At 40.4% G+C, this 26,513-nt stretch overlaps 1 protein-coding gene across 2 annotated transcripts in view; it reads left to right on the forward strand.

The window, feature by feature from the left end:
* LOC128263953 (meiosis regulator and mRNA stability factor 1-like) overlaps nucleotides 1-26,513 on the forward strand; it is a 518,128-nt gene that overhangs the window by 56,771 nt on the left and 434,844 nt on the right. The window contains exon 1 of one of the 2 annotated variants that reach the window (XM_052999231.1): nucleotides 19,842-19,884. The exons of the other annotated variant lie outside the window; for it this stretch is intronic. Coding sequence (XP_052855191.1) covers nucleotides 19,857-19,884 — 28 coding nt within the window. The 5' untranslated portion in view covers nucleotides 19,842-19,856. Of the gene's footprint in view, nucleotides 1-19,841; nucleotides 19,885-26,513 lie in introns of those variants that run through there. 2 annotated transcript variants of the gene reach the window in all.

Consider the following 26,513-nt stretch of genomic DNA (forward strand, 5'->3'; position numbering starts at 1 on the left):
GAGAGTGGAGAGAGGGCGATAACGAAGGAATGGTCGGCTCCACTAAGGTAGTGACAGTCGGCGGGTGTGGGAGGAAGATGGTCTGTGGTTTATAACATAATCGGAGGATGACGATCAGGATAAGGGTCAATGATAGTATATGGTCACAAATAAATATGTAGTGTGTTATATTATCCATTTTGATGATTATTCCAGCTTCTAAGTGTAATTTTTCCAGTAATAATGTTTTGATCGTTTGATTTTTTGTTATCTTGACGACTGGTGGAAGTACGAAGGTGAAATGATCATGTTTAACCAGTTCTCTGTCGCTGTATTCTATTCTGTTTATCCATATGGTACAACTTTTATAACGTATTACGGAGAGCCATTTAAAAGTATTTCATCGTTGCAGGTTGCTTTAAGGGGGGTGTTCTTTCCGTTGAAAATGAAGATAAACCCTTTTTCCGGCTCGAATATGTTCATTTCGTGACCTGTGTCTATCATGTCAGATTTTGTCTCATTTACGTTATTGACGATGTCTGACAGAAATTTTTTGTTTTTTGTTGTCGAGTTCGTGTGGATTCCCTGACAGCAGGACTCTTGTTCCACCTGAAGGCAGCTTTCGCAAAATTGATGTAAAGTGTTGTTATCATGTGCCAAGAATTCGGGGGAAATGACGAAATGTGAATTATTTACTGGTAGGGGTATGATGTGGGTGAATTTATAAACTTTTGTATCGAAAATTGGTATCTTTACGTTAAACAATAGTTTGTTATTAAAAGTAAAACAGGATGGTGTAAGTATATTATAGAAGTGTACATCCAATTGTAGGATAATGTTTTGTGTGTTTAACATATTTATTATAGTATTTATTTCTTGTTTGTTAAACAAGAATTTTGGGATTAAGCCCAAGTTGCTGGCCAGAAGGCTCTCAGCTATATTATTAATGTGTTCTTTCAAGGTATCAATATGGAAATTTATTCGATTAATAAATTGGAGTGTAAAATTGAAGATAGTTGTTACGGGAGCGGGCTAAGGCGGGGGTAAGGAATAAAAACAAAAAAATAACAAATAACAAATAAAATAACCAGATACAGAAGAAACTGTGTAGTGCAAGTGGCGAAACACCGAAATTGGCCAATACAGTAACCAGCAACGAATTGGTCAGAGTAAGCAATTCACAAGAACATACATCAGGCAATGGGTGTGAGGAGCAATTAATACGAAACTTAACAGAATCCAGAAGTGGGTCATTAAGCCAGAAAACGGGGAAATGCTGTACCTAAGTGGGAACACTTAGATGATCCTTAGGATTGAGAAGACAGTCCAAGATAATTGAGAATCGGGAGTCGAAACAGAAACGACCGAGGAACCACCATAGGTTCATTAACGGCGAAAACAGTAAACGTGGAGGACCTATCCAAGTGATCTAATTTGGAACCTGATAGAAACATACTTTTTATATACCATGGGATCTACAACCTCAAAGGCATCCGACAATATGGCGATCGTGGTAAATAACGTCGAAATTTTAGATTACAAGGAGAACATCACTAAAGAGTACAATGTTTTGTGCCTCATTACTGGACTCTTGATCCCTATGTTGATTCTGAATCTCCTTCGGATGTACAAGCGATCTGTGCAGACTGGTCGGGACCACGGACACGAACTGGAGAAAATCGTAGCTTTCATCGCCAATTGGTCAGAAAGGAGCCAGCACTAACATATCAACCCCTGCACAAATAACAACTACTTTATTACTAATTATTTTAATTTTGGCACAATAAAACTCGTATGAACAATCAACAACACTCCTCAATAATAAAGGAACAATTAAATACAAGCAAAAGACCAAAGTTTTTATATGTAATTGGAACCACCACGAGAAACCACTGCGAGTGCCGTTTTCACCCTTCTCTTCCTTGCAATTCGTATCGCAATAAAGCGAATACCTTTTTTTTTGTTTGTGAAAAATAACCAACATTGCTCAATTCTAAGAAATGTCAATTAACATAAGTTTTTATTTATATAAATTAATTCAACAATTTATTAATAATGTTAAGTGAATTTGCACTAATTTATATATATATTTATGCATATGTGTATAATTAATTTTCCAAACCCAGAATACCATAATGGGAGCTTTCGTCGATGGAAATAAAAAGGGGTAAGTGAGTTGCGTTCGACTTACTGTTAAGCAAACTTTTATAAAAATATATATATATATATACATATATATGTATATATATAAGTTAACACAGGTTGTTCCCAAGAGAAGAAACTGCCGAGTTGCAGACCATATCCGGTGGCCTGCACGCGCAGCGAAGAAACCGCTGACCGCGCGTTCCGGGTGCAAGTGCGGGATTCAGACCAGAGCACTCGCGGAGCGAGTGATCGCTACGGGCAGGGACAAAACGCTGACCCGGCGCCTTGGCGACAGCGCTGCAGCCAGGCAAAGGCCTCTAGCTGCAGTTGGATAGGTTCTTTAGTTTAGTCAAAAATTGTACTCCAGAGAATTAACTCTGTATAAAATACCTATGCCCTTACGGGCGTATGGAAATAAATACAAATATAAAATAAATACTTAACAGTTTTATAATAGTCGCCCAACTCAACGACACTCACGCGATCCAAGTGCAAGAAATTGCAAGTGAAAGTAAAAAGTAAAATTAAAATCAACGACTCACGCGATCCAGTGTAATAAGTGCAAGTGAAAATATAATTAAAAGAACTGGCACTAGAAAAATACGAAAATCAAACCATAATATTTCCTAAAATTTTTAACAAAGTGAAGGAAAACTGAAAAAAAAAGAATTTCCTCTTAACAAGTGGAAGAAACCCAAAGTCTGCAACCCAAAATCTAAACAAGTGGAAGAAATCTAAAATCGGCAAACCTAAATCTAAAAAACTCCTCTTAACAAGTGGAAGAAACCCAAAATCTGCAATCCAAAATCTAAAAAATTCCTCTTAACAAGTGGAAGAAATTTAAAATCTGCAACCCAAAAAACTCCTCTTAACAAGTGGAAGAAATCCAAAATCTGCAACCCAAAATCTAAAAAATTCCTCTTAACAAGTGGAAGAAACCCGAAGTCTGCAACGGGAATTGCAAAAAAGAAGACAACAGCAGCGGCAGCGACAGCGGCGGTAGCGACAACGGCTGAGGCAGTACCAGTGGCGGCAATAGCCGTCGGCAAAACATAGAACTCGAAGACGAAATAAATATAAGAACATGTGAGTAGGCTTTTTGTCCTATGTGTTCGCTAATGCAAATATTTCAAAAATAAATTTCATTGACACTTCAAAACGAATAAATTTCAAATTTTCCTATGTTAAATTGTGCAAAAATAAAATAAACCAATTATATTTTTTGGAGAATTTTTAGTAATACAAATTTTTATTTTTGATGCCTATTTCCGTCACAAAAAATACAAAACATTTTTTTAATAAAACGTTCATTTTGATATTTAAATTTTGTTGCAAAAAAACATAGGTGCTAAAATTTTTTTTTTTAACAAACCCTTGATTGAATTTTGTGGCACTCACGATATTTTCTTTTTATACTGACTCATGTATAGAAATAGCTCCAACGTTTCATCAGACGAAGAAGTTCTAGAGGAATACAAAAAACTTTTGAAGACAAGAGTAGAAAGGCAGAAATCAGAACAGAATCAATCTGAAAGAGATTGTCACCCATCGACCAGCAGGGTACCACACATCCGAGACAGTGGTCTTGACTTTAAAAACGCACGAACCCAGAACACAGAAGAAATGCAGAGCATGGCAGCTGCCATAACCTGCGCGCACCAAAGGTAACAGGAGTTATTCGATGAAAAATTAGCTAAAATTATGGGGGAGTTATGCTAATTAAAGGATAAAACTCCGAAAATTCAGACTTTCCTGGAAATAGAACCGGCGAATGAATGTAACGAACCCCTGGAAATGGTAAAATCTGTCCCGAAATTCGACGGGAAGCAGGAAAACTATGTTTCCTGGAGGCAGGCTGCTATTTGCGGCGTATAGGGTATTTGAGCCATACAAAGGCAGCAACCGACATTACCAGGCTGTATGAATACTTAAAAATAAGGTACGGGGCGCGGCAGCGGCTGTATTAGCCTCATTTAACACAGTGTTTAACTTTCATGCCATACTGGCAAGGTTGGATTTTACGTATGCGGACAAAACTTCAGCACACGTAATTAAACAAGAGTTAAGTCTATCAAGACAGGGAGAACTGCCCCTTCTTAAATACTATGACGAGATCGAACGGAAGCTAACGCTTCTTACCAACAAAACAATCATGACTCACGACGCAACCGCGGCGGCAGTCCTAAACGAACAGCACAGAGATGACGCTTTACATGCGTTCATATCTGGCTTAAAAAAGTCATTAAAAGTAGCCGTTTTTCCGGCGCAACCAAGAGACTTACCATCAGCCTTGGCATTAGCTCAAGAAACTGAAGCTAGTAATGATAGAAGCTTTCGCATCCACCTTCGCCCGCCATAGCGAAGAAAAGATATTTAGGCCGAACAACCAGCGACAAACAGGGTGGAAAAACTATGAACAGAACCAAAGCCAGGGGCGATAAAAAAGAACCCTCACTTTGCCAGGACCCAAAAGGAAGCAACTAATCAGAGTGGTTCTTTTAAAGAAAGACCATATAATAGCGCAGGTCAAAGCCAACCAGCGCCAGAACCAATGGAGGTCGACACCTCATCCAGTTTCAAGCCGCCCACGGCGTGACAAAGGGGGTCGACACGATCCCAACAAAAAATAAACTTCATGCCGGAAGAAAAAACCGACGATGAGGAATATGACTTTGTTGCGCAAGCAAGCACCACGGAGATAGAGGACGAGTCAGCTGGAGAAGACTCATGCAATTTTTAAGAATAAAATTCCTGCTTCCTTACATTACACGTACAGGAAAAGAAATAAAACTATTAATCGACACAGCACCTCTAAAAATTACATTACTCCACTTCCGGGGCTGAAAGGCATCGTGGCAGCGGATAAACCCTTCACAGTAAAGTCGATCCATGGCTTTACTAAAATAGATAAAAAATGTCTAGTTTCAGTGTTCAACGTAAAAACACCCTTTTTCATTCTTAACGACATTATCGGACTCGACTTACTTAAACAAGTGAATGCAAAGCTCGATTTTACCAGAAATGTTCTGCAAATTAGCAATGGAACTGAAAAGATCCAGTTTGCTAAAGCGGAAAACGTTAACTTCATAAAAATCGATGACGAGGACGTTCCTCTGGCAATTTAAGCCACCTTCGATAAAATGATTGTAAAAAATCATAAAGCCTTCGGCATTGGCAACGATTAAAACGGATGGGGAACCGGTATACTCGTCAATGCAGAGGTTAAACAACTTCTTGCGGACGACGTAAAAAGGCCATCCAAGTCCCCATATAATAACCCTACCTGGGTTGTGGACAAAAAAGGAACTGACCAAAATGGGGTTAAAAAGAAGCGACTTTAGGAAACTAAACCAAAAAACCGTAGACGATAGATACCCTATCCCTACCATCTCGACAATACTGTCGAATATGGGCGAGTCGAAATTTTTTACGACACTCGATCTCAAATCAGGCTCTCATCAGATAGAGCTGGCAGAAAAGGACAGGGAAAAGACAGCCTTTTCAATAAACAACGGCAAATACGAATTCTGTAGACTGCCATTTGGACTTAAGAATGCCCCGAGCATTTTCCAGAGGGCCATAGACGATGTCCTCCGGGAAGGAATTTCAAAGATATGCTATGTGTATGTCGATGACGTTATAATATTTTCCAAAACGAAAGACCATGTTAGACCATGTTAGGCACGTGGATTGGGCCTTAGCGAAACTCTTAGAGGCGGGCATGAGAGTGTCCCAAGAAAAGTCAAAGTTCTTTAAAAAAAGCGTCGAATACTTGGGATTTATAGTGTCTCAAACAGGGCTACGAACTTCACCTGAGAAGATCAAAGCAATAAAACAATTTCCCCCGCCTAGAACGTTATACGAACTCAGATCTTTCCTGGGACTAGAAAGCTATTATAGGTGCTTTATAAAAAACTTCGCGACTATCGCAAGACCCTTAACGAATATGCTAAAGGGAGAAAATGGTAAAACAAGCAAATATCAGTCGGGAAAAGTTGACATAGATATGACCAAGGAACAGAGAGAAACGTTTGACAGGCCGAGAGAGATCTTGTCATCAAAAGACGTTCTGCTATCCTACCCGGACTTCAAAATGCCATTTGACTTGACGACTGATGCGTCACGCTCTGGATTGGGAGCAGTACTATCGCAAGATGGCCGCCTCATCACTATGATATCACGTGCGCTGCGGGACAACGAAAAAAATTATGCAACCATGAGCGAGAGCTCTTCGCTATAGTTTGGGCACTGAAAAACCTACGGAATTACTTGTACGGAGTGAAGGGCTTGCAGATCTTTACCGACCACCAGCCACTTACCTTTGTCGTCTCGGACAAAAACCCTAACGCGAAACTAAAACGCTGGAAGGGGATTATCGACGATCACGGCGCAAAATTAGTTTATAAACCTGGCAAAGAAAACCTTGTGGCAGACGCCCTGTCTCGCCAGAACATAAACGTCTTAGAAGACGAAATAGAATCAGATGTAGCAACCAAACACAGCGAACAGTCACTGACATACACCATAGACACGACGGACAACCCAGTAAACTGTTTCCGGAACCAAATAGTAATTGAGGCAGGAAACAGCTCCTCTGTTGACACATTCATCTTGTTTAAAAGCAAGGTGCGACACGTAATAAAAATTTCTAACCGAGAAAATCTGGTTAACACTTTACAATATTTAGTTAATGCTGAGGTGGTAAACGCAATATATTGCTCCCTACCGATCTTGGTATTTATTCAACATCGACTAGTCGAATTGTTCCCCAGCACGTCATTCAAATATTCAAAAAGCTTCGTGCAGGACATAACGGATACAACTGAGCAAAGAGAAATTGTCATAGCAGAACACAACAGGGCTCACCGAGCAGCGCAAGAAAATGTAAAGCAAATCTTGAGGGACTATTTTTTCCCTAAAATGCTTCGGTTAGCAACAGAAACAACTTTGAATTGCAAGACCTGTTCAATGGCAAAATACAAACGCCATCCATCTAAGCAAGTGGTAGCAGAAACACCGATACTTTCTTTTGTGGGGCACATCGACATTTTTTCAACAGATGGAACCCTTTTTCTAACATGCATCGATAAATTTTCAAAATTCGCCACGATTCAGGCTATCGCATCGAGGGCCATAGTGGACGTAAAATCCCCTATACTACACATAATAAATTTCTTCCCAAAAATCAAAACAATTTATTGTGATAACGAAAGATCGTTCAACTCCGAAACAATTAAATCGATACTCATGAATCATTTCAATATCACCAACGCCCCGCCACTACATAGCACCTAAAACGGTGAAGTAGAAACGTTTCATAGCTAGATGCTTGAAAATAGAGGGCAACTTAAACGATACGACAGAACTAATTCTTTTGGCAATTAACAAATACAACAATTCTATCCACTCGGTAACCAACAAAAAACCCATAGAGATTGTTCACTCAAAACCCGCGGATTTCGAAAGGAGAATTAGTAAGAGAATCCAACAGGCTTAAGAAAAATCCCTTGACCAGCTAAACAAAGATAGGACCCAAAAGGGCTATCAAGCTGGTGAAAAAGTTTTCTTAAAAGCAAACAAACGCATAGGAAACAAACTCTTGCCACTATGTTCGGAAAAAATCATTGAAGCAGACCTGGGGACCACGGTCCAAATTGAGGGGAGGGTGGTCCACAAGGACAATCTACGCTAACCATCTTCGCGAGATTACTGAACCCCTTTTTCTATTATTTTTATATTTTTCTAGGTTAGGAAAATTCGTCTTAGTTTTTGTACTTACGGCTGTCAAGACGGACGCGACAGTAAAACTTAATGACTACACGAACGCAGACTACATCCCGATGGAAGACAACGAAATTGTCATCTGGGAGTCCTACACTCATAGAAATTTCTTCTTAAAATCTAGTAAAATCGCCTTTAAATTTTTGCCAAAGGCGAGTCGCCTTCATTTGAAGAAAATTTCTTTCTTAAATTAATGGTGATTCCTTTCTTAAACCAAGTAATAAAATTTCTTAAGTCTAGAAATATTATTTCTTAAATCAAGAAAAAATATTTCGTAAATTTGGAAAAAATATTTCTTGAAACAAGAAAAAATATTTCTTAAAGCCAAAAATATATTTCTTAAAAATAAGATAATTTGTCAGAGTTTTGCCAGAGGACGCGTCGCGACACGAACAGTATTTGTATGAAATTGCAGTCGGCGACATACACACACTGACAAGTTTCGACGTGCACGCGACGAGAAGAAAACCCCGCTAGCTAACACACATGCAATTTAATTTAAACTTTAACTAGGGGGGAGAAGATGATAAAGATAAACATGATTTTTAAAATTCACATTAGAACATTGTAATGCACAAATAATACCAAAACTTGAAAAAAACTCACATTTTTATTTGGTCGTCGGAGAGAATCGAACCCAGGCCTTCCGCGCGGGAGTTGGACATTGTAACACTGGGCTATGTTCGCACTCAAAGAATGAACGTCAAAAGTAATGACTGTTTCGTCAGCTTGGACGAGACTTGTTAAAAAAATCAACACAATCATATATTTTCAGAGTTGATTTAGAATCTGATACTATATATTCAGAAATTGTTTAATTTTATGTATTAGCAATAAAAAGTTGTTATCATTTTAGATAACTTCCTTAAGTTTTTGTCTTAGCTAAGCACATTAAGTCACGTGAGTGATTTCCCTTTTTCATCAAATGAGAAAATAATCTCGAGATGGGGGATTCGAACTCGTGCTGCTCAGATTTACTGCTCAGATTTCTGGTCAGGCAACCTAGCCGCTAGGCTACCATTAATCGGCTCAGTTAAATGCTGCTTTTCAAAGGCGATTTCTCCTTTAAAAACCTAATGAATGACGTTGCAGACCATATCCGGTGGCCTGCACGCGAAGCTAAGAAACCGCTGACCGCGCGTTCCGGGTGCAAGTGCCCGGAGTCAGACCAGAGCACTCGCGGAGCGAGTGATCGCCACGGGCAGGGACAAAACGCTGACCCGGCACCTTGGCGACAGCGCTTCAGCTAGGCAAAGGCCTCAAGCTGCAGTTGGATAGGTTCTTTAGTTTAGTCAAAAAGTGTACTCCAGAGAATTAACTCTGTATAAAATACCTATGCCCTTACGGGCGTATGGAAATAAATAAAATTATAAAATACATACTTAATTTATTATTCTATAATTTATATTTATTCTTAATACAAATTTTATATATACCGCTTAGAATATTTCTCAATTTAATTAATTTGGCACTTAAATTTACACTTTCATTTATCAATTAAATGTGCACCTTATTATACCCTTGCAGAGGGTATTATAGTTTCAGTCGGAAGTTTGCAACGCAGTGAAGGAGACATCTCCGACCCTATAAAGTATATATATTCTTGATCAGCATCACAAGGAGAGTCGATCTAGCCATGTCCGTCTGTCCGTCCGCTTCTACGCAAACTAGTCTCTCAGTTTTAAAGCTATCTGCATGAAACTTTCCCAAAAGTTGTCTTTCTATTGCAGGTAGTATATAATTCGGAACGAGCCGGATCGGACGACTATAGCATATAGCTCCCATAGGAACAATCGGAAAAATAAATTTAAAAAAATTATAACTTTTCTATTTTTTAATTTTTTTTTTAGTTCTTCGACACATAGTATTGGTTAATTATTTCAGAACTACGATTTAAATTTCATCAAAACCGGACGACTATAGCAAATAGCTCCCATAGGAACAGTCATAAAAATAAACAAAAAAAAATTATAACTTTGGTGTTTTTTAATTTTGTTTTTTAGTGCTTCAAAATAAAGTAATGGTTAAATATTTCAGAATTACGTTCTAAATTTCATCAAAATCGGACGACTTTAGAATTTAGCTCCCATAGGAACAATAGTATAGCTGTCATAGGAACTATCGAATATTTAAGCTGAAAATCATCATAGCTTCAATGTTTTTAAACATACACGCAAGTAAATCATAATTTTAACGTTTTCAAGAGTATTAAGTTTTTGAAATAGCTGCAAGGGTATATGAAGTTCGGCACGCCGAAGTTTGCTTCCTTTCTTGTTAAATGAACAATCTGTTCAATAAATTATAATGTGAAGCAGAAGTCAATAATGTTTTGGTAAACGTCTATAAAAGGAGGAGCTGGCGCAAATGGAAAAACTCGGGTCAAGAATAATGTCGTAACTTTCGACTGACGTCATCGCATTGCAGTGGCCGGCAGCGATCCATCGGCATACGGAACGTATGAAGGGGCAGGGTAAAACAGCCACACGCTGCCGATCGAAATTCGGTCAAGCGCTTGAGATAGCTACTTGAAAAGCTTTTGGGCAGCGACGACAAACGAAAAAACGAACTGAACGAGCTCTATCTTTTTCCTAAGGCACGATAAAATTATTCTTGCTATGTAGGGGAGGGAGTGGTTTCCAAAGAACCCACCCCGTCCGGCTAGCTGAGCCGGCACCCAGTGTGCCTACCCAGTACGCAACTTCCTCGGCCTGAAGTCCTTTGCACTGGGCACTAATACACCGACGTAACAGAACGCAGAACAACGCAGGATTCTTCGCATCCTTAGAACTAGGACTTTTAACATCTGAGGATTTTTTGTTTGTTTTACGTATTAAAGGTTACGATTTCAAAATCGGAATATCTGAAAAATTACATGCCAGACAAAATTTTCAATTTTGCTGAACAAAGATAAAAAATAATTTGTGTCGACACTTAAAATTCCTCTTAGCAGGCATATTTAATTTATTTTTTTTTTTGTACATATAAAGTCCCCAACTTCAGCGGCAGTCAGAATTGAGAAGGCCGCTCAATCGGAACTTTGTCTCAGAATAGCCGTGCGACTTTATGAGTCTTTTCAATATCTTGTAAAATCATTTGTCTTTGTTTTTATTAATTGAAATATTTAATGCGTTTTAATTGAAAATTGTATTGTCCTTATATAACATTATCAAATCACGTGCAAGACCGACTTAGTTTTTGTAGGGAACAAACTTTATTTTTTTTTTTTGGTTTTCCCTGGCCGACGCTATCCGCTTGAATCAGGCAAGGACCAAGTTGCTCGAGAGGTTCGAGTCCAGAGGAAACCGATTGACCAAGTGGGGGGAGGTGGCGAACAGACCAGATCCGTACAAGCCGACGCTATCCGTTTGAACCATGCAAGAACCAGGTCGCTCGAGAAGTTCGAGTCTGTACGGATTCCACCAATACAAGGGCGGGAGGACTGAATGTTTCCGACGACTGGGAGGGAGGGGGTTTCGGGAAGTTCCTTCTACGGGGAACTGGTGTCTCCGGTGGAGACCAGTTGAATCCTATCATAGAATTCCCTTTTGTTATAATTTTTTGGGGGCTTAATTTCGAACGGTTTCTTGACCCATAAATAACTTACAGTGCTAGCAAACCCTGTTTAAAAATGTCTGTATATTGTTCATAATATAATTGTCAGATAAAACTGCTGTTGTATGCAAAAGGAATCAAGCAGCATAAAAAGTGAACGAACACACACATATAGTTGTCCAGTCTTTTTGAGTGGCGTCTTGGCTCAATGTCGTTGTCCTTCAAATTGGTTATTTGAAGATTTACCTCAAATATTTTTAATTGTATATTTTTCTGACGTGTGCCACTATCAAGGTTGATTGATTTTTAATTGTAAATGGCAGGGAAGAGGAAGAAGGTAACGTTGACAATACCGCCTACTAGGACTGCAAGGGCTTCAACCTTAGCCGCAAGACAGGCCTGAAGAGCAAGGCAAACCGTGACAGCTAGCGATCAACAGGCACAGGAAAGACAACAGTTGGTCAGCTTTGGCAGCAAGCTAGATAAATTAGAAAGCCTGGCAGATTTCCACAGTTCCACTATGGAGGAGTCGTCGGGAGCTGCAGGGGGTGAAAACTGTTACTTAGGACCGCCACAAGGAAGGTCCAGCGTGTTACCTAAAACAGGGGCACGATCGCGGCATTCGGAGTCAGAAAGCAGGCTGGAGCGAATGATGTTTGCGCTTATCATGCAAGGCAACGAGTAAAGGGCTACAGTCGCAACCCAAATGACGGAATTAAATACCCAAATAATTAATCTACAAACAAAAATAGCAGAAATAAGTGAATAACAATCAGGTTTCTCACAAACAACCGGAGACACGCCCGCAAAAAAAGAACTACTCGGCCGGCACCTTCAAGCCGCTATGAGAGTCAACTTAACACCGAAACAGGAGTTCCGGGGTCAGCACCGCCGCCAGGACTTAATTCTCTGGACCAGCATAATCAGAATGACTCTGGGAGACGAAACAGCAACAAGGGATGGGAAATATCAGGCCCTGTATGGGTATACAGATGAACAGGTATTCCGAGAATTTCACTTTCTACTCACTGGATCCGCCAGCAAATGGTATTGGCAAATGCTCGAACACAAAGCAGACGACCATTATGTTGGGTACCACTCTTTAACCCGGGCAATGACCAGAGCCTTATTGACATCTGAGAACGACTATGTCACCATAAAAGAGTGAATGGAACGACGACAGGGATATACCGAGAGTTTGGAGGATTATATTTCTGCAATGCACAATTTGCAGTTTAAACTAAGAAATAAGATTCCAGAATCAAACCTTGTGGAGATATTGAAGGAGATCCTAAGTTTTCAAATGGGAGCCTATTTGTTGGCGTAATGCATATCTACACTAGCCAAGCTTAAGAGAGAAGGAATACGTGTCGAAAAATGGTTGAAGGACAAGAGGTCGCGCCCGCGGCACATTAACAAGATCATAAATTAATCGGAAGAAGAATATGAGGCCTCCAGACTACCGTCAATTTAAAAAAAATATATATATATATATAAATAATATATAATATATAATATATATATAAATTATATTTTCTTTTATATTGATAAATGCCGTCTTGCCGGGGTCGGCCCGTTGTCGTCTTTATTTTCTGTATGATGACGGTATAAACATTCGTTTTCACCTGACCATTTTCTTTTTATTTTGAGGGCAAATTAATGATAACAATAACCCGGCTATCTCAGACAATAGAGCGTGAGACTCCTAAATCCCAGAGTATGGGTCGAGGCCACACGTTAGGGCAATAACAACATAATTACAATCGCTCCTCGAGTTTTTTTTGCGAGTGCATTCCATGCTGAATCAGAATCGACGACCCTCGAGCGTGTTACGGGAGCGGGCTAAGGCGGGGTAAGAAATAAAAACAAAAAAATAACAAATAAAATAACCAGATACAGAAGACACTGTGGAGTGCAGGTGGCGAAACACCGAAATTGGCCAATACAGTAACCAGCAACGAATTGGTCAGAGTAAGCAATTCACAAGAACATACAGCAAGCAATGGGTGTGAGCAGCAATTAATACGAATCTTATCAGAATCCAGAATTGGGCCATTAAGCCAGAAAACGGGGGAACACCCGGAAGCAATACCACCGGTGTAAAAGATCTCCCATTTTAGGATCGAGAAGACAGTCCAAATTAATTGAGAATCGGGGGTCGAAACAGAAACGACCGCGGAACCGCGTTAGGTCCACTAACGCGAAAACAGTAAACGCGGAGGACCTATCCAAGTGATCTAATTTGGAACCCGATAGAAAAACACTTTTTATATACCGTGGGATATACAACCTTAAAGGCATCCGACAATACGGACATCACTAAAGTCTACAATGTTTTTTGCCTCATTAATGGACATTAATGGCCTCATTATGTTGATTCTGAATCTCCTCCGGATGTACAAGCGATCTGTGCAAACTCGTCGGGACCAGCACTAACATATCAACCCGTGCACAAATAACAATTACTTTATTACTAATTATTTCAATTTCGGCACTATAAAACTCGTTTTTTTTTATATAAATTATTTCAACAATTTATTAATAATGCTAAGCGAATTTGCACTAATATATATATATTTATGCATATGTGTATAATTAATTTTCCAAACCCAGCATACCATAATGGGAGCTCTCGTCGATGGAAATAAAAAGGGGTAAGTGAGTTGCGTTCGACTTACTGTTATGCAAACTTCCCTCCCCGTAGATATGTGACCTGTACGTAAACATCCGGCCCGTCTGGTCTAGTACCCTAGCTTCCCTCCCCGTAGTATTTGTGACTTGTACGCGGACACCCGGCCCGTTTGGTCTAGTACCCTAGCTTCCCTCCTCGTAGTGCATGCGACCTGTACGCGGACACCCGGCCCGTCTGGTCTAGTACCCTAGCTTTCCTCCTCGTAGTGCATTTGACTTGGGCGCGGACACCATTCCCGACTGGCCAATCATACCAATCAGTGACGTCACCCACAGGTCCAACTCTCGCGTAATAGTGTCCCGGCTTGGCCTCGCCCGAAGGTCCAGCTCGGTGGATTTTTGAACTCCAACACGCAGAACACGAATTGTGCGCCCCAATCGCGAAAGAGACCAGTGATATCACCCACCGTTCCCTCTCTCGTGAAATCGTTTGCCCGGCTTGGCCTTGTCCAGCCCGGTGGATTTTTTACTCCGGAGCAACTCCGACATCATTCTCTCTCCCGACGTCCATGAGAACCTTCGGCGTGACCCCCCAAACGACTTATTCACTCGTTGAATGAAACTCTCTAGTCTGGTGTTCCGGTGATTTGTAAAGACTTCTGTATCTGACTGAGATCTGTACCCCGGCCAGAGAGCATCCTTACAATGCATTGAGGCGGATGTCGGAGTAAAGGGCGTGTTTTTCCGTGGTGTTCTAGCCACCTCGGCTTGAGTCGTTAGTCAATGATATCAGTTGGCCTCTCAATTTTGCTATTGCGAAGAATAATTTATGAATGGAGAGTCCGCTTGGTAAGGTTAATGAGTATGATTAATGAGTATTAGTACTTCCTCAACGCTAATAATTAAGGTTTCCTGGTTGTCAGAGGGACCCTCGTAAGTTGGCCAATGTTATACAAACGCTAATATATCTTTCGGACTTAAAGTTATGTTGACGATAGTCAACGAGTTGCTAACTGTGGGGCTGATGGAACCCGATGCGTTACCATAGTCTGAATGATTCACGATGGGGTTACTTACTTCTTAAACCTATTCTTCTACAAGCTGCGCTATCTTTTTTCGTTAAAAAAAAAGCTCCGGTCGCGTGTGGACGTGTATTCTTAACGCTCCGGAAAAACAACTAGTTACTCAGTCGAAAACGTCGAAAAAATTTATAAACGCGAGGTTTTGCGATTCGCGATGCTAATTCGCATATCGTAAACTAAAGTTTTAATTAATTAATTAATTAATCTTTACGCACTAACAATAAAGAAATGAGTAAGAACGTGGATCAGCGCATTCAACGCCAAAAACAACAAGACGAAGCCCGTGAAAAAGCTCAGAGAGAGTAAGACAAACGTCGTCTCTCCTTGGCCCGTAACAATGCTTATTTCTCTTTCACGAGTAATACTCTAGAACCGGAAGTGCAAGAAAGTGCAAGTTTACTGACCGCCGAAAACCAGAGAGCTAGTTCTTCCTCTCCCGCACTACTTTTCACAACAGTAACTACTACGTCAACCACAACGGTCTCTGTCGCGTGTAAAGCAACAACACAACTAAGTGCAAAAATCGGGTCAAACGGCAAAAACAAAGCTACGGTAGGTGAAATGACAATTCCGCAAGCGGGTTCGGCCATGCAGACAGGCATGGATCGCTACATTAATATTTCCAAGCGCAAGCTAACACCCCCAAAAAAATCGGACGGCAATATGCCCAAAATAAACCGTACCAACAAAGGCCCTGAAAATCTCGGTCCATTAAATGAAAATAGATTTTCCATTCTGGCGGAGCCTGAAACAGAGTCTGAAGAACTAGCCCCAAAGAAACTTAAGCCACCACCTATCTTTGTTCGGGAGAAGATCTCCAACGTCCTAGTCAACAAAATAGTTGAGCTTGTCGGAAAAGATAACTTTCATGTCATTCCGCTTATGAAAGGGAATATAAGCGAAACCAAAGTTCAAACCAAAACCGAAGATGATTTCCGAGCAGTGTCGAAGTACTTAAACGATGTCAAAAAGAATTACTACACGTACCAGCTGAAAAGTTGCAAAGGCTTACAAGTTGTGCTCAAGGGAATAGAACCCGATGTGACCCCTTCCGAAATTATAGAGGCTTTAAAAGGAATCGGTTTTTACGCAAAACATGTTATAAATATTATGAACAAAAACAAGAGCCGCAACCACTTTTCAAGGTCGAGCTGGAGCCAGACAGCAGAACTTTGAAAAAAAATCGCAGTGCATCCGATCTACAAGCTGCAGTACCTCCTGCACCGTAGGATCACAGTAGAAGAGCCGCACAAACGGAACGGGCCAGTGCAATGCACAAATTTCCGTGAATACGGACACACCAGGGCTTACTGCACCCTGGTTTGCTTGTGGAAACTGCCACGGCTCCGAACCCTGCCCTGCCAACAAGGAAGACTCTCTCACTTAAAAGTGTGTAAACTGCCAAGGAAACCACACAGCAAACTACAGAGGCTGTCCAGTCTACAAGGAGATGAAAAGTCGTATGCAACGAGCGAGCAACGAGCCAGAAAATCTTCATGAAATCACAAACGACACCCGAAGTTTTCTTCGAAAAGCAGCCAGGTCATCATTTGGCCCTTCAATTACCACCAACAGCATTTCCTACACCAGTGCTCTAAGATCAGGCACAGCTCACATAGAGCCGAAAATCGATTCCATACAGCAGGCCATGGGGCAGCCACAAAGTAACTTGGAAACTATGATGATAACTTTGCAACAAAATATGATGAAATTTAGGTCCTTCATGAAAACCACCATGCAAACTCTAATGCAAAACCAAAATATCTTGTTACAAATGCTTGCAGCTCAGCAGTCCAAATAAATGATGCCTAGCCTTCGAATAACTCTGTGGAACGCCAACGGTGTTTCACGGCATATACCTAAAATAACTAAATTTCTGAACGAAAACCACATCGACGTTATGTTGCTGGCAGAAACGCATCTCACCAGCAAATATAACTGTCAAATACGGGGATACCCGTTCTACGGCACCGATCATCCAGATGGTAAAGCACATGGCGCAACCGGCATCCTAATAAGAGACCGCATCAAACACCACTTTCACCAACGGTTTGCAAAAAATTATTTGCAAGCTACATCGATAAAATTACAATTGGGAAACTGCAACCTTGCCATTGCCGCTGTCTACTGCCCACCCCGCTATATAGTCCCCGAAGACCAATTCATGGACTTCTACATTTCACTTGGAGAGCGATTTATAGCAGCAGGTGATTACAACGCCAAGCACACACACTGGGGATCCCGCCTTGTGACCCCCAAAGGAAGGCCACTATATATTGCACTCATCAAAACATGCAACAAACTGGACTACGTTTCACCAGGCAGTCCTACATACTGGCCTACAGATCCTAGGAAACTACCTGATTTAATTGATTTTGCTGTGACAAAAAATATTCCTCGCAATCTAATATCTGCAAAATCGCTTTTGGATCTATCATCGGACTACTCACCAGTGCTAATAACTTTTCTTCAAAACCTGGAACTAATCGAGCACCCTTGCAGGCTGACGTCGCATCGAACGAACTGGCTGAAGTTCAAAAAGTACGTTAGTTTCCACATTGAACTAACTCTACAGCTCAACATCAAGGAGGACATCGACTGCTATGCCGATGCACTGGAACAACTTGTTTTGTGCTTGGCAAACCAGCAGATCGCCATCCTCAAAACATAGCCTTAAGGAAGCTGGTCGCAGACTTACCAGGACCAGTACATTGAGAAACTTTCACCCACCAGCACCAAGCATCCCTTGTGGAGGGCCCACCCAAATCTAAGTGCGCCGGCCGAAACAGTAACTCCCATAAGAGAATCTTCAGGCAGCTGGGCCAGAAGCGACAGAGACAGAGCTTGTACATTTGCTTTACACCTTCGAAATGTTTTTCAGCCAAACGCTGCAAATAACTCATTCACACTACCGTCGCCGTCTATTCAAATTGGAATTGAGACGGCGCCAATTCTGTTTCAACCAAACAAAGTTGCAAAAGTCAATTAAAAACAAAAAAGCGGCCAACTACTTCTACATTCGCAGACGATACCGCGATCCTAAGTCGGTCCAAATGCCCAATTCAGGCAACAGCACTACTAGCTGATCATCTTGTGGTAGTGGAGAGGTGGTTATCAGACTGGCGTATAAAAATAAATGCGCAAAAGTGTAAACACATAACGTTTACTCTTAACAGAGTAACTCTGAATAACACGCCACTTCCACAAACTGACGATGTAACGTACCTTGGCGTACACCTAGACAGGAGACTTACATGGCGGAGACATATCGAAGCTAGGAAAATTCATCTAAAACTAAAACCCAATAGCCTTCATTGGCTCATAAACGCTCGCTCCCCCCTCTGCCTAGACTTCAAGGTCCTGCTCTACAATTCAACGCTTAAGCCAGTCTGGACTTACGGCTCCCAATTGTGGGGAAACGCGAGCAGCAGTAACATCGATATTATCCAGCGAGCACAATCAAAAATCCTGAGTACTATCACTGGGGCACCTTGGTATGTTCGGAACAACATCCACAGAGATCTTGGCATTCTACCCGTAAAAGATGAAATATCGAAACAAAAAGCGTCCTACCACACCAAACTAAGCTCGCCAGGGGCTTAGCCAGGGTTTCCAACCGGACCCGATTGCAACGAAATGACCTTCCAGCTCAGCAATAGTTATTAGAGCCCTTTATAAAGATGTTATCTTAATATGTTTATATCTTATTATTAATATGTTCAGTAATTGTGTAGATGTTACTTGCTGCAATAATTTGTTGTGTGTTTTCGTGTTTTTGTGTGTCGTTTTACTTAGTGTTGACTGTAATGTATATATATATATATATATAGAGTTAGTGATTTGTTTAAAATTTGGTGATATAACTTAATATAGGCAAGTGAACATATGGCAACTATAAGAAAGACGTGATCGAGGTATATTGACGTAATTGCTTAAATCCAATTTCCAGCTTAGTGTACAGTTGGGGAGACTTATTTGCTCGCAAAGCCACATCAAGCAAAAACTGCTGATGTAGCAGTTTCAGCTCAGGTAAAGGGGAAAGAGAGAAACAAAAAAAAAAAACAAGTTTGTATTTCAGCTACGTGATCCCGGTGCCTTATCACGAATTTTAACAGTTGTAAATATTTTACAGTTTATGTTAAAAAAAATGTATTTTTATTGATTACGAGGTCCCGGTGCCTTATCAGCGTTTGATGTTATGTGCACATAACATAACAATTGTAAATATTTTACAATTTATGTATAAAAATTTTCTTGTGTATTTATTGATTACTAGTCCCTGTGCCTTATCAATCTGTATAATTGAAAGTTTTTCTTTGCATTTGGTTATATGCGATTTTATGAATTTGTTATTTTTCTCAAGAATGCGAAAGCACCGGGACTTTATCAGCGTTTGATGTGCACATATTCGGCCGCAACTCCTGTGAACACTAACACTTGTACACTTGCGTGACTTTTGTTCTTCACTTTTCACTTCTTCTTTTTTTTACATTTTTAAACAATTTATTTGTTTCATTTTTCCTACTTTTTTCCTCTTTTTCTTTTTTTCTCTTAATTTCGCCACCATTTGTTCACTTACCTATCTTACAGGTATAGTATGATCAAGAGCTAGAGCATTTTGCGATCTCATGGTCCGAATCCGGCTGCGCCAAATACAGTATCTAGGTATACTGAGGGTCGAGTCCAATGGGTGCTTCCAGTGCTTTGGTATACTGTGAGTTGAGTCCAATAGGTATTTTCGGTGTATTTGTTATAATTAAATTTAATAAATGAGAACCTCCTTTGACTTCGGTCAAATTTATAATGAATCTTTATTCTTCTAAAAACTAAAGAGTAACTTGTGGAATACAATGGAATATATGGGAATGGAAATGGTATGATTGGGAATTTGCATATCTAGCAGATCCGAGTGAAAAATGAGAATCTGCAAAGTTGGCAGGTTTGGCGTATCTGATGTGTTGGTTTGTTTGTGGTTTCACATAGCTGTTAAGTGTTGGTTGTGCTAACTTCCGTTGGTTGCCAAACTCAGCATCCAGTGTTTGGGTTAATGACCATTTGTCCGAGTCGCTGAGGTTTGGGGGGCGGCGATGTGTTCTCGCACTCTTTGTGTTTTTGTGTTTTTTTGTGTTTTATTGCATTGGTATTGGTGTTTGCTCAGCCATAAGAAGAGTTTGGGCACCCCTGCACTAGACTATCGATATCAAAAGACGTCTACAGCGGCTCTTCTGTGGGCTGTCATAAAAATGAGTAAAAAAAGAAGCTCTAATTCAACCGAGAGAATTATGATATGGGATGGCTTTAACAAATTACAAAAAATGCACATATGCAATAAAGCATTTCAAAAGAAGAAAGGAAGCACCTATCGGCCAGCCGAAGTTCAGAAACCATTGCAGCTAATGCAAAAATTAAATATTCTTGACAACATTAAAATTATGATTTAGTTGCGTATATGTTTAAAAACATTAAAGCTATGATGATTTGTGGCTCAATAATTCGATAGTTCCTAAGACAGCTATATTATATCATTTTCCGATTTTAATAATATTAAAAATGTGATTCTAAACTGTCAAATTTTTAATAATTCAAAAATAACTTTAAAAAAAAATTACAAAACAGAAAAGTTACATTTATTTTTTTAATTTAAAAAAAAAATTTCATATTAATAGTTTTATTTGTTTCCATTGGAGTTTAATGTTATAATCGTACGATTCTTATGAAATTTATACCGTAATTCAATTGTTCCTATGGGAGCTATATGCAATAGTCGTCCAATCCGACTCGTTCCGACTTATATACTACCTGCATTAGAAAGACAGCTTTTATTATATGCAGCTGGTTCCTGGTAAGACATTGGTTCCTGGTAAAACATGAATTCTAGGAATTCCTTCTCGTTGAGAGAGTGAGATCTCTCTTGCTCTACTCGTATCGTATAGCTTCATTAGAAGCTCAAAATCGTGCCTTATTGGAACTTGTGAAATCAATGAACACACCTAGAGTTCCATTAACGGAAGTCAAAACGAATTCCATATCATTGCCGAAATTTGACCCTTCTAGTGCGGGCGCGGATGCAAATGCGTGGTGCAATACAGTTGCATTGCTCTCGTCATGGCACTCAGCAAAGCTATGCGAGGAGTGCTTCTCAGTGGTTGGCGCAAATTTGTTTCAGCGGCATGACCGCAATTCCAGGAATTGTTTGTGCAACGATTCGTTGGTATCGAGACCCCGGCAGCGACGTTGATGAACATATAATGGGCGTCCAAATCCAGGAGAGAATTTAACCGAATATGGAAGTCGAGGTAAACAAAAGAGTGAACTTGGTGGCCATAGAACCAAAGGGATTTTGAAAAAATTTGGTGAGTCAATTCCATTTTGTTTTGATTCTGGCGCTGAATGTTCTCTTGTAAAGGAAAGTGTAGCAGCGAAGTTACAAGGAAAGCGTCAGTCTAGCATTGTGGTTTTGAGGGGCATCGGAAACAAACCGGTGAGGAGCACAGTACAGATAATTTGTAATGTTAATATATACGAACATTCTCTTGAAAATTTGTTTCACGTTATTATGGATACTTTTATGAATTTTGATATTCTTATTGGACGAGATATTTTAAGTCAAGGCTTCGGAGTTGTAATTGAAGAAAATAAATTTGTTATTTATAAGCCTAAAATGGTACAAGCGCTGTCGTATGAATCAAATCTGGAAAACCCTTTTGATTTTAATAAAGATTTAAGTGAGTTTGATAAGAAAAAGTGAAGTGAAATATTGGGAAAATATTGAAAATCATTTATAGTGGTCATTCCACACACACGAGTGGCAACAGGGCTCCTCAGCATACGGTCCAATGATCCACATAAGACTGTTCAGCGTCGCCCATATAGACTTGGTAAAGAGAAAAAGGCGCAAAAGTTATGCGCCCTAGTAGTTCCCCATTTGCTAGTACGATGATGCTGGTCAAGAAGAAGAACGGTTCAGATCGTTTATGAGTAGACTACAGGGAACTAAACAAAAATACGGTGACAGAAAAATACCCGTTACCACTTATAGCTGACCAAATTGCCCGTATGAGGGGAGCTAGTTTCATTTCTTGCTTAGACATGGCTAATGGCTTTATCAAATTCCAGTTCACCCGGACTTGGTCGAACGTACGGAACTAGCAGTATGAATTTCTCGCCATGCCATTTGTATTAAAAAAACGCGCCTTCGGTGTTTCAACGTTCAATAATTAATGCTTTGGGACCATTAGCCCTACCTATGCTATTGTTAACACTGACGACGTTTTGATAGTTGCAGAAACGAAAAATCAGGCAATGGAAAGATTAGATAAAGTCCTTAAAATCCTAATAAATTACCTAGGGTATGAAATGGTCGCAAAATAAAAGCACTTGTGGAACTACCACCTCCTCAGACGGTACCGCAGTTAAGGCAGTTCATAGGATTGGCTTCCTACTTCCGGCAGTTTGGACCAAAATTTTCAGAGTTATTAAAACCATTTTACTAACTTCTCAAAAAAGCAAGGAACTTACCTGGAAAAACGAACATGAGCAACTAGACAGAAAATAATAGAAATTTTGACTAGTTCTCCAGTATTGACCATCTTCGATCCCAAACACCCTGTCAAGTTGGATACAAATGCAAGTATGGTTGGTTATGGTGCCATTTTGATGCACCGAATAGATAAAAAGCCGTATGTAATCGAGTATTATATTAAATGCACAACTCCAGTAGAGTCCAAATAACATCCATACGAGTTAGAAACTCTTGCAGTGGTGAACGCTGTTAAAAATTTCAGGCATTATTTGCAGGTACTCGAATTTGTGGTTTTTACGGACTGCGATTCATTGAGGGCGAGCCGTTCCAAGACAACATTGACGCCGAGGTTACACCGGTGGTGGGGGTACTTGCAGGCTTTTCAGTTTCGGCTTGAGTATGGGAAAGGGAAGAGAGTGGCTCATGCTGATTTTCTGTCTCGGAATCCTCTACTCGCCGAAAAAGATTCCCAATTAGAAAAGGTAGTCGAGAAGCGCATAAATTTAACCGAGGTCTCCGACAACTGGCTACTCGCCGAACAACAGCGAGATACAGAAGTTTCTGATATAATCGAAAAGCTACGTAACGACGAATTAGAGGAAGATTTACTAAAAACTTATGAGTTGAGAAAAGGTATGCTTCATCGAGAAATCCAACGCAACGAAAGAACACGTTGTCTGCCCGTAATACCCAGAGCTTACAGATGGGCTGTAATAAACCACGTACACGAAGGTGTGATGTACTTAGGTTGGGAGAAGATATTAGATAAAGTTTATGCGCACTATTGGTTTGCCCTCATGTCAAAATATGTAAGGCGTTTCGTAGAAAATTGCATTACATGCAAAATATCAAAAGGCTCTAAAGGTAAAGTGCAGGCAGAACTCCATCCGATTCCGAAAATAGATATACCTTAGCATACTCTGCATATCGATATTACAGGGAAATTGAGTGGCAAGAATGACAAAAGGAGTATGTCATTGTTATTATAGACGCTTATACTTAGTTATAGCTTACTTCGTATATTTGTATCACACTTTGAGCTTAGGTACGGAAAACTGTGAGAGAGCAATGAAATCTGTTGTCTCGTTGTTTGGTTTGCCAAAGCGTGGGATTGCCGATCAGGGTCGGTCTTTTGCCAGTTCCGGATTCCGCGAGTTTTGCTCTTCCCAGAAAATTAACCTTCATTTGATTGCCACCGGCGCCAGCAAGTCGAACGCGTAATGTGTACGCTTAAAAGTGTGCTTACAGCGGTCGAAATAAGCCGGCGCTCCCGGCAAGATGCGCTATTAGAAGTCCAGTTAGCTATTAACAGTACGATTAACCGTGTAACTAAAGTAAGTCTTTTGGAATTAATGATCGGCAGGGCAATGCCATTCGGTTTGTTGCCTATTACCGAAGAAGAGGAGGTAATAGATAGGGACAAAATTAGAGCGCAAGCCAAAGAAAACCTTGATCGGAACGATCAAACGAAGCTAGATCCCAGATTTAAGCGGCCACTTAAAATTATTGAAGTTTTGGAGGGAGATAGATATAAACTAAAGTCGTTAACTAGTAAACGGCATAATTATGCACACGAACATTTACGGTCTTTACCGAATACACAAATACTTGCAGAAAAAGATGAAGAATTTGATCGTACGTTTGATGAAAAAAATTAGCCCCGAAGAGGCAAGATAAGTTATATGTGTATGGCTGTACCACGATCCTGTGTGAATGCGTGGCGGGAGCATATGTGTAAGTAAAGCTTCTACATATAATGTGCTGCCAGGGGACCTTTTCGTCACGGCTGCTGTCCGACTCCAGTCAGGGTATGGACCAACTTGCCAGCTCCTGCAAGGGAGTTGCCGGGGTATCCACTGTCGAAGCCGCTCCAGTTGTGGAGCAAGGAAATGAAGATTAGGTTGGGTATCTGGGTACCAGTTACTAGCCTTGTGGCTTAGCAACAATAAATAAGAATATCAGCTATAGCTGGTGTAGAAGTTTATTTCAAGCTTCTGCTTGCTTTACGTGCCAAGTACAACTAAAACTAGGTTACAAAAATAAGTATACTTAAACTATGCTATGAAGGGAGATTATGCTAAGGGAGAGAGAGAGAGAGATAAAGAAATGAGCATAAGCTACCAAGTGTAGTCGGCCAGCCGACTTAGCATACGTGATAATGCTGCTCTCGCATTGGAAGCGAGCGACAGTATATCACAACACATCACCTGCTAGCTCAGCGCGAGGGTAACTTGTTTACTATTCCCCCTTAAGTTTGACCGTCCCGGGCAATGCCAACCATTATCGGCCATCTGGATCTCCGTTGCAGTTCGTTGCCTCCTTATTCATGGGTAAAGGAGGTTTGAGCCTTTGAAGACCAGGAGCCACTGCAATACCCACAACTGATTCTTAGATGACTCGTCAACTTTCGTCAGTATTTATATTCGACGCCTTGGAGGACCTTTTATTTCCTTCGTGGGCATCCTTGCTGCGTAGACGTAATGCCGAGTCATGTGCAATGATATTGTTAATGGAGACACTTCACAAAGACATAAATATCTCGGTGCTGATAGCTATTGCCGATCGTTTAAAGATATTGAAAGGCAGATCGTTCGCACATCTTCTCGGTCCTTCATTGGTTTTGTGTCTTGCCAGTTTTTCTTGTATCAGGACCGCTCTCTCTTCATCATTGTAATCGATGTGATATTATTTGGATACATGCAGGATTCGGTCAAACTCCGGCATACAGTCGACGAGTGGAAACGTTTTGCGATATAGCTTAGTATGCAATTAGTGGTTCGCCAGTCTCTTGCAGCACGGCGCTCTTATGTGCCACCAGCAGATTTGCACCCTTTAACGGACAGACTAAAAAATTACTGTGAAATGTTCTGTAAATTATAACTTTAAATCGCTTTGGCTAAAAATAAGCATTTGATTCTGTGAGAGTAAGCATTAGGAACCGCATTCAATTCTTGGCCAACAGCGTTTCACGTAAGAGTCATTTACATCGAGTATGCCATTCCTCCTTTTCCCTTAAATTCTTTCACAAGCTCCATTCAGTGTTTCCGTGTTCAAGTTTACTAATTTATCCTAACTTTCAATAGATATGTGATTATCTTAAATTGTCCTTGTGGACCAGCCTCCCCTTTATAAGAACAGACGTTCCCAGGTCTGCCTGAACTTTCTCTTCAGAAAATAAAGGTGTTAGCTTGTTGCCTAATCTCTTGTTGTTTTTTAGGAACACCTCTTCCCCTACCTCGAATATCCTGTTTTGTCGGGAAGGGTTATTTCTTTCTAGTTGAGCTTGCTGAGCGTTTATTAACCTGTTCTTGATGTTTTCTTTAACCTCTTCACTCGAAGCGTAAATTGCGTCTATAGGCTTTATTCCAGTAACCGAATGAATAGTCCTATTATATTCTACAGTCGCTTGCATAATACTCTCAATTGTATCTTCAAACTTCTTTTCCAACTTTAGGCACCTTGCGATCTCTAGTAAAGTGCTGTGGAGGCGTTCCACTTGCCCATTTGACGAACTATGCAGTGGAGGTGCGTTGACAACGTCGATACCAAACTGATTTTTTAAGAGCGACCTAATAGTTTCAGAGTTAAACGCTGCTTCATTGTCACAGTAGATTACTTTGGTTTTGGGAAAGACGTTTACAAGCTGAACTATAGGGATCTTAATATCCGTTATTGACCGAGATACTATTGGCTGAGTAATAGCAAATTTAGAAAACTTATCGATGCATGTCAAAAATAGCTTTTTATCAGTAGAAAAGACATCGATGTGGAGAATCTCACCAGCATAAGATGGTATTGGGGTTACACCTAGCTCCTGTTTT

Source organism: Drosophila gunungcola, unplaced genomic scaffold, assembly GCF_025200985.1.
Source record: "Drosophila gunungcola strain Sukarami unplaced genomic scaffold, Dgunungcola_SK_2 000033F, whole genome shotgun sequence".
Lineage (NCBI taxonomy): Eukaryota > Metazoa > Arthropoda > Insecta > Diptera > Drosophilidae > Drosophila > Drosophila gunungcola.